Genomic DNA, 8,764 nt, shown 5'->3' with positions numbered 1-8,764 from the left:
GAACCTCGATTAGCAGATCAGATGACGGCTGCTGTCCCAAATCCAGGGGTGAGATGAGGATGAGCCAAAACACAGAACCAGAGCAAGAAGAGGGCAAACCTCCCCAGAAGATTCATAGGTACACCCTCACGGAAACTAAGGGTGGTGATTTGAGTTACACTTTCCAGCAAGGCAGGACTCAAGATATATCCCACCTGTGCTGCTCCAACAGAAATAACCCAAGTGGATGGCTTTAACCATCAGCAGCTACTCAGTTGCTCAAGGCAAATCCCACCACAGAGCTGATTTCTAGTCATTAGAGGGAACAACTACTACCAGCTGCCCAGCCAAGTTAACACCCGACCATAACTACCTACCACACCACCCCAAACAGGCATGGATAATAGGATTTACAATACATCACAAAATGGAAGACAATGGCTAGAAGGGCCACATCAAGCAATTCACCACAAGTGGTCTTGACATGGGCCAAGAATTCTCCTAGGATTGCCTTGGGCCTTTCTCCCCAAGATGTGTGTGGCTCCCAGTATGTGAAGAGTCTCAAGATAATGGAACCAGAGCTCTAAATGGAAATTGCTCTTCTTTTTTAAAGCAAACATCAACCTTTGGAGTCTTTGCTCCTTAATAGTGGCATCACTCCCATCCTTCATCCTTAAAAGAAATGGGTCGTTACATTTCGACCAAAAGTTAGATGCGAAGTAGTGTAACTCTTACCCATGCTACTCTGATTAGAACCTGATTTCATTTGTTTATTTTTCCAAAAAAAATTCTCCTACCTTCTGGAATTGAACCCACACCTGTGGTTTCCAGCCAAAGTACAGGCATGTGAGTTAAACATTTACCTCAAGTAGACACACACCCTGGAGAAAACAATCATGGGAGAAGGAAGGACTGCTTATGCACAGGGAGACAGCTCAGGGGGCAGAAGAGTATGGAGGGATGGACACTGGGAAGAGGTAACTATGGGGAGGAAGTGGGAGGGGAGCTGTTGCATTGTGGTAAACTGTGGTCAATGAAATGAGACAAAGTGTATGTGAACTGCTGTATGGAAAGTCAATTTGCTCTGTAAATCTTCACCCAAATAAAAATAAACAAAAAATTGTTTTAAAAAAAGAATCTTCATCACTCTGTACTATTACTAATAATGAAAAATTGAAAACACTCTAAATGTCTAGCATTAAATAAATTGCCATAATAGAATGAAATAATATTCAATCAATAATAATGATGTTGTTGTGGGACATTTTTATTAGTGGAAAAAATAATGCATGTTATATTATTAAATGTACAAAATACAAAAAAAAATCTCCTACCTTGAGTTCAGGAGATAAAACTACATCAAATTCATACTGTAGGGTTTCAGGATCGTAATTTATAAAGGGCAGAGCCATTTCAAGAAAATTCTCAATGTCTTGGAGAGCTTTCCTTGCATCTTCTTTAGACTGAAATTTATCTATTTCCTGATTAACTAGAAGACATTCCCCTTCATCACAGCACTGTCGAGCCTGGTGAGAAAACCAAGAGAAAGAACCCCGTACACACAAGTGGATAAGAGGAAACATATTTGTCCACAAACAGAGTGCTTATCAGTTCTGACTTCTGGGAATCAAAATCACTTTCAGAGCTATTAAAAACAGAAAGCCGAGTTCAGCCCCCACAAGTTCTGATCTAGTAGTTCCAGGTGCGAAGCTAGGCATTGATATGTTTACAGCACTCCACAATTATTTCTGGGGCCCAGCCAAGGTTGGGAACCACTGCATTCATTCCATAGCAAGTAACTCATTCTGCACCAGGACTCAGACCGTTCTCTCAACACTGACGCTTAAGTTGCGTGGAATTTTCCCAAAATCTATGACTGCAATATGAAATCCCTAGCCAAATCGAAAGCATAACACAAGTGCATAATGACTGCCCAGGACAAGAATAAAGTTTTCTCGCCAGCAAGGTGCTGTAGGATGAAAATATTTACGTTCAGATCTGACACCAGTAACTGATACCCCAATGTTACATTGCACCGCCAAGACCGTATCTGATGGCACCCTTTCTAGTCACTACCTACTCATGATAGGAGGGGTCAGGCCCACAAGCCAGGGAGGGTTGATCTCTAGCCACTGTTTAAATTCTTATTTCTGTGCCACGAAACGTAAAAGGAGCTTCAGGCCTTAGAAAAATGCCCCCTGGGACTTTGAAAAGTGTTGTGAGTGCAGAGACATTCCCCAAATAGAAAGGACACGATCACCATCCCATCTCAATATTCAGAACAGAGACTCCAGTGCTTACGATACTGGCCCAGCCATGCTGACTACATATGTGGAGAGCTCAAATGGCCATCAATGAATTCAGTCTTGCAGGTCACTTACAAATTCAATTCCAAGGCGGCACCAGACCCTGACCCCATAACCTCAGAGGAGATGAAGGTGTACCATGAAACATGAAGGCAAAGCACATCAGGCAGAGAGAACCCAGGATACAAAGAGTACATCCTTCTTTACAGATGGACCATTTGCCATGATACTACCTGCTGCAGGAGTTTATGCATTTTGAAGGTCCTGCTGAGCTGTATCCGTTTTGTTCTGATCTCATTCACCAAAATATCAGTGAGGTAGCGTAGCTCATTGCACCTCTGGCAGATTAAATCAAGTGCGTAATGGTGGCTGGCTGCAAGCCTGTGTCCATGTAATATCACAAACCGGGCCTTTGCTAACAGATCCTGATTTTTAAGAGAGAAGGAAAGTAGTGACTGCATGGTCTCTATTTGTACGGGGAAAAAAGGGAGAAAATAAGAAGCAAATTGGTTTAGTGAGGGAGATATAGTGTCACCGTTCCAATTTGATGTCATACTTCTGCAAGCTGCAAAAAAGCTGCAACAATTAGCTACAGAAGTGATGTCATCAGTTCACACATTTTTGGTTACAGAAACAAAAAGTTAACAATCCCACCCAGAATGGGGGTGAGATTTGTTTCTCCCGGTTTTATGGATCTAGAACAGAACTGCATATCCAGTGGAACCTGTGAGAGCCAGAACTCAACAGGACTGTCTTCTTTTTCCAAGTCTCGCAAGTTTTCTGCCTTTGCCAAGGTGCCACCTTACCACTTTCTATGGCTATTTAAAAAACAAAAAACCCTCACTGCCTTCAAGTCGGACCTGACTCACAGCAACCCCTCCTTGGGTTTCTGAGGCGGTATCACTATGGAAGTAGATTGCCCCATCTTCCTTCTGAGGAGTGGCTGGTGGGTTTGAACTGCCAGCCTTCTGGTTAGAAGTCTAATTCTTCTCTGACAGGTTCCCACCTTACACAGATTCTGGGCTGCACAGGTTTTATTGTATTAAATGAAGCTAATGTGGCCCACATGACCCTGACCTCGGAAAGGGCAGTCAAGTCATCATCATCCGTCCATTTTATATACTGGAAGGGAACATCATGGGCTTTCTGAGTCATAAAGGGATCTCAGCAGCCTTGCCTCCACCCTGTGAGTGACTGCTTCTCCCACACAGTGACCGGAACCTAGTAAGAGATTGGGAAATGCCTGTCAAGGTCAAAGAATGAAAACAGTGGCCCACAATGAGGATGTGACCAGTAGCTAGCTAGTGGGAAAGCCAGGGTTAAAATGAAAGCCCCCAAGTTTCCAGGTCAGTTTGCCTTCTCTTTTTACTGTCCCACGGGGATAGACAAATCGTCCCACAATCAGAGAGATCTACAAGGACAATTCCAGAACTGATCACTGCAACTGCTGCCTGTCGGGTTTTGTTTTTAGATACTGGTGAGTCACCATGAACCAATATGTTTGTTGAGACTACACCTTCAAGAACCTGGCCCTACTCTCCTGTACAAGCTAGGAGAGCAAAGATAGAGTTTGTCAAAGCCCCAAGCCCAAGCTTTAAGAGTAGCAAGAATAATGGCAGCTGCCTTTTCTGATTACTTACTATGTCCCAGGAACTGTGCAAACTGCAGTAGATATGCCCTCTAGATGAACCCAGAGCCACGCCATCGAGTCAATTCAACTCTTAGTAATCCTAAAGGATAGGGTAGAATTGCCCCGTAGAGTTTCCAAGGCTGTCAATCTTTACAGAAGCAGACGCCATCTCTCTCTCCTGCATAGCAGCTTGTGGGTTCCAACCACCAACCTTTTGGTTAGCAGCCTAATGCCTTAACCACTGGATGCTCAGGATTGCTCTGTAGATATTTTATCCCCAATTTAAACATGAGGAAATGGAGGCTTAGACCACTTAATCCATTTACTCAAGGATACACAGCTTGTAAGACTAAGAAGGTCAGTCTGTAAGAGTCTATGCTTGGTTTACCTGCATTTAAGGAATTGCCTTCTTGCCTGTTTTCTGCCATTTTCATTATGATCATTACCAGGTACCAAATCTCATTCTTGGTAGATATATTTTTCTACCTTTCACAAAATGAATTACACTCATGTTGTTATTGGTGAGCTTGAAACAGTTCACACCATTATCTCAGAGGCCTTCTGCTACACTACAGGATGTAGCTGCCATGTCACTCCTAGTCTGCATTGAACAGGACAGAGTATAGACCGATATTCTTGTCCCAATTGTGCAGAGTATTCCTATGACAGATCAATCTTAGTAAGGGTTTATTCTTCATCCTGCCAAAGCATAACTATTATATTGCATCAACATACTAAACTTCTAAAATGTAATCTCACCTGAGAATTTTCGTCTAAATTGTCCAACTTTTTGAGTTTTTGCTTCACTTGATATATATTCCCTGTTATATCAGCCAACTCTGCTTGTTGGTTTAGCAGCAGTTCAATTTCAGTCACAAGCTAAATAGAAAATAAAGAGGCTTTAGAAACATACAAATTATTAAGGGTTTTCCTTTTATAATCAAGTTTTCAATGTTGTTGTTGTTGTTATGTGCCGTCGAGTCAGCCCCGACTCATAGCGACCCCTCCTTGGGTTTCCGAGGCAGTATCACTACGGAAGTAGGATTGCCCAACCTTCCTTCCGAGGAGTGGCTGGTGGGTTTGAACCGCCAGCCGTCTGGTTAGCAGGCAAGTGTCTTAGCCACTATGCTAAGAATGTCGACACAGGAAAATTTGAGTAGACAGAAAAAACGTTCAGTCATTTTATTTACAGTCACAGATATTGTGTGTGAAAATTTAACCTCCTAAACCTCAGCATACATGACCCTGAGACCAGAAGAACTAGATGGTGCCCGGCTACCACTGTCAACCACCCAGAAAGGGATCAGTACAGGAGGTCCTGGATAGAGTAGGAGAACAATGTGGAACAAAACTCAAAATCATTAAAAAAAAAAAAAAGACCAGGCTTACTGGTCTGATGGATACTGGTGAAACCCCTGAGACTATGGCTCCTAGTCACCTTTGGGCCTGGAACCAAACTCACTCCCATGGCTTCCAGCCAAACAATAGATAGGTGTACAAAGTGAACCTTTACACGAGGTAGGTACACTCCTTAGAACAAGCAACCATGGAAGATCAGAAGGGCAGTATTCATATAGGGAGATAGCCCAGGGGGGAGGAATGCATAGGAAAGAAGGACACAGGGCACAGGTAACTACACAGAAGAAGTGGGAAGAGAACTGTTCCACTGTGGGAAATTGCGGTTAATGTCATGAAACAAAATGTATATGAACCTCTGTATGGAAAATGAATTTGCTCTGTAAACTTTCACCCAAATCACAATAAAAAATTTTTTAAACAATTAACCTCCTAGATATCAGTGAACTCATGATTTCTAAAATATCAATATGTATATGTACATGCATGTATATGTGAACTTGTATGTCTGTATATATCAAAGTATATATGTGTGTGTATACATGTATCTCTATTCCCTAGCTGTATAGTGAACAGGCCTGGAAGTGAAGACCCTCCAAGATCAATGAGTACACCTGGTACCAGATCTTGGTGTTCAATACCATTTCCCAGACAAAGACACCAGGCTTCCTCAGGCCTCCTCCAGGGCTGTGGCAGAGTAGGTACAGGATGTACTTGGAATATCTCTTCATCCCACAAAATAATGAAGTGACAGAAAAAAAAAAAAAGAAATGTTGGGATATATCAGAAGGACACAGTAGCCAGTTTCAAACACCAAAATCACAGAGAACATTAATGAATTATAAATGGTTCAAAAAACAGGAATCTAGGAATATAATAAATAGATTAACTACATAATAACTTACATTGTTTATAAAAGAATGGCTAGTGTCAGCGGGTGAATGTGGAGGGGATGCTTGAGTTGGAAAAATCATCATTTTATAGTCATAATAATAAAGACTGATCCAGCAAGGGTCATTAATTAATGCTACATTCATGGCAAAATTTTGATGAGGAACCAGATATTTGCATGACCTTAAATTTTCTCCCAACATATTTCTTATTAGTTACAAGGGAAAAAAAGCAATAACGCCATTCAACCTCCCATCACTGGGTGATCAAAATCACCACCAGCAATGAAGGGCAGGTGACCACAAGCACCTCCAGGTGTGCTATGCTGAGAAGGGCACATGGCTTCGGTGGGCACACACAGACCAAAGCTAATGATGAGAAGACGTCAGAGAAACTCAAAATGAAGATCATTTCCTTTACAAAAGGACTGTGTCTCTCAAAGATGTCGATGTCTTACAAGACAAAGGGAGACTGTGGGGATATTCCAGACTCCACCTACACTGGATCCCATACTGGAGGAGAAAGAAGTGCTGTAAAACTCATGATTGGGTCACGACTCAACTGGAAAACCGATGGCAGATAATATTAGAGTAGTGCAGCATCTATTGAATTTGAGAAGTGTCCTGTGGTTATGTAAGAGAATGTCCCCAGTATTGAGAGATATTGAACTATTTAGGGAGAAACGACCATCATGTACACACTTTACTCTCAAATGGGTGAGAAAAAAATATGATCTGTATGTACATGTAACATGTACATACATTTTAAGGGGCTCCAGTGGCATAGTGGTTAAAGCATTTGGCTGCTAACCAAAAGGTCAGTGGTTTGAACCCACCAGCCACTGCACAGAAAGATTTACACCTTTGGAAACCCTAGGGGCAGTTCTACTCTGTCCTAAAGGGTGGCTATGAGCCAGAATAGACTCAATGGCAGTGGAGTTACACGTGTTTGAACTGACCTCCTGAAAATCCTGCTCAAACTTCCACAGCTGAAGATACTGCTTCATTTTCAGTTGGTGTTTTTCCCAAAATCCATCAAAAGCTGTTTCCATGTCATGTACTTGAGTCAGCAATCTTAATGACAACAACAAAAAAGTTGAAGAATTCCTCAAAAACAATGATGTATATGGGTATGGAGACAAACCTGCTCTGACCGGTATGAATTACAGACAAAGTCACAGCCCGTGATACTTGGTTCAGGCAGAGCCCATCAATGCCCACACAACCTCTTTCACAAGCAAAATAATCTCTGTGGGACACAACTCAGGAAGCAGTCTCTGATTTCCAGAGGTCCAAGAAAAGTTCACACTTAACAGACTGCAGCAAAAATGTGCAATTCTCTTTCCAGATTATTAAATAAGCAACCCGAAGTCACGCGGGAACACTCACTTATTAATAGTATGCCAGTCGCCACTGATTTGCTGATGACGCTCAAGTCTTGAACTGACAACTTTCTCAGCGTCAGGTGCTTCGAGACTTGTTAGCAGAATTGTTCCTTCTTTGGTTACAGCTGTAATATTATTCTGTACAAATGCACAACGGGATGGAACAGGCATTAGCAAGCTGACCTCATTGGAATGGAAAGAAAGAGCACACACCTGTGGCATGCAGAATCAGACCAGAGGTTCTAGAACGGCCTTGCTTTTCATAACTGCCAGAAAAATCAAGATCTCAGTATCACAGATTCCAAAGGCTGTGTGATCTCCAATCAGCCCCTCCATCTATGGAGATGGATGGTGGTGCAATCACTATTTGTGTCAGATTTCACGGGTTCCATTTGGAGCCTGCCTTCTCTTCCTGACAGAAAGTTCCAGTCTACTCCACTCTACTTTGGTAATGTTTTCAATGTGCTCAAATGAAGAAGTAGAAGCACAATAAAGATTGCCAAATTATAAAGGATATAGTTACAAATAACATTTAATGAAGATTCAGATACTATTAGATGCCTTCTTACTAGTCCTTAATTGTCATCAATCACTGCCTGATTTAATTCTTACTTTGCTTCATACTTGGATTTAGTAATTCATCGCAAAACATCAACTTTTATTCAGAACCTCTTAACTTTGGAGAGTAGTCCACGGGCAAAGACTTCTTTCAGGCACCTAAGAGTGGTCCATGACCTCATTAGGAGGTCTACTGGCCCCTGAAATTCCTTGCCTTTGGGTATACGTATATTTTTCTGGAAAGAGATTTGATGATGGCAACAAGAATATGAGTAGTAAGAACATTAAGAGCTAATAGTTGCTAAATATCAGCTATGTGCCAAACACTGTTGCTCATGCATCACATACTTTACCTCATTTCATCCTCACAACGATCCTACAAGGCAGGCAAGCATCATCATCATCAACAACAACCTCTTTGCAAAAACACAAACCAAACCCAAGGCGGTGGGGCCGATTGCAACTCATGGCAACTCCGTGTGCTACAGAGCAGAACTGCTCCCTAGAGTCCTCTTGGCTGTCATCTTTAGTCATCCTCACAGAAGTAGTTTGCCAGGTCTTCCTCCCATGGGCCACCAGGTGCATATAAGCTGCAAATCTTTACGTTAACAGTCAAGTGCAAAGCATTTGTGCCACCTAGGGACCTAACTTCACAGTACA

General features: G+C 42.1%; 1 protein-coding gene across 1 annotated transcript in view; it reads right to left on the bottom strand.

Moving 5' to 3' along the window:
* Window positions 1–8,764, bottom strand: part of MCF2 (MCF.2 cell line derived transforming sequence) — a 92,930-nt gene that overhangs the window by 52,483 nt on the left and 31,683 nt on the right. The window contains exons 7-11 of the mRNA XM_007951728.1: window positions 7,551–7,684; window positions 7,121–7,235; window positions 4,675–4,794; window positions 2,519–2,710; window positions 1,314–1,505 (exon numbers count right to left, since the gene is read on the bottom strand). Of these exons, the coding sequence (XP_007949919.1) occupies window positions 1,314–1,505; window positions 2,519–2,710; window positions 4,675–4,794; window positions 7,121–7,235; window positions 7,551–7,684 (753 nt within the window). The remainder of the gene's footprint in view (window positions 1–1,313; window positions 1,506–2,518; window positions 2,711–4,674; window positions 4,795–7,120; window positions 7,236–7,550; window positions 7,685–8,764) is intronic.

The sequence above is a fragment of the Orycteropus afer genome, unplaced genomic scaffold, assembly GCF_000298275.1.
Source record: "Orycteropus afer afer isolate SDZICR_OR568_19922 unplaced genomic scaffold, OryAfe1.0 scaffold00310, whole genome shotgun sequence".
Taxonomy (NCBI): domain Eukaryota; kingdom Metazoa; phylum Chordata; class Mammalia; order Tubulidentata; family Orycteropodidae; genus Orycteropus; species Orycteropus afer.
The sequence above is the reverse complement of the archived record's forward strand: the minus strand, read 5'-3'. Positions and strand labels throughout refer to the sequence as shown.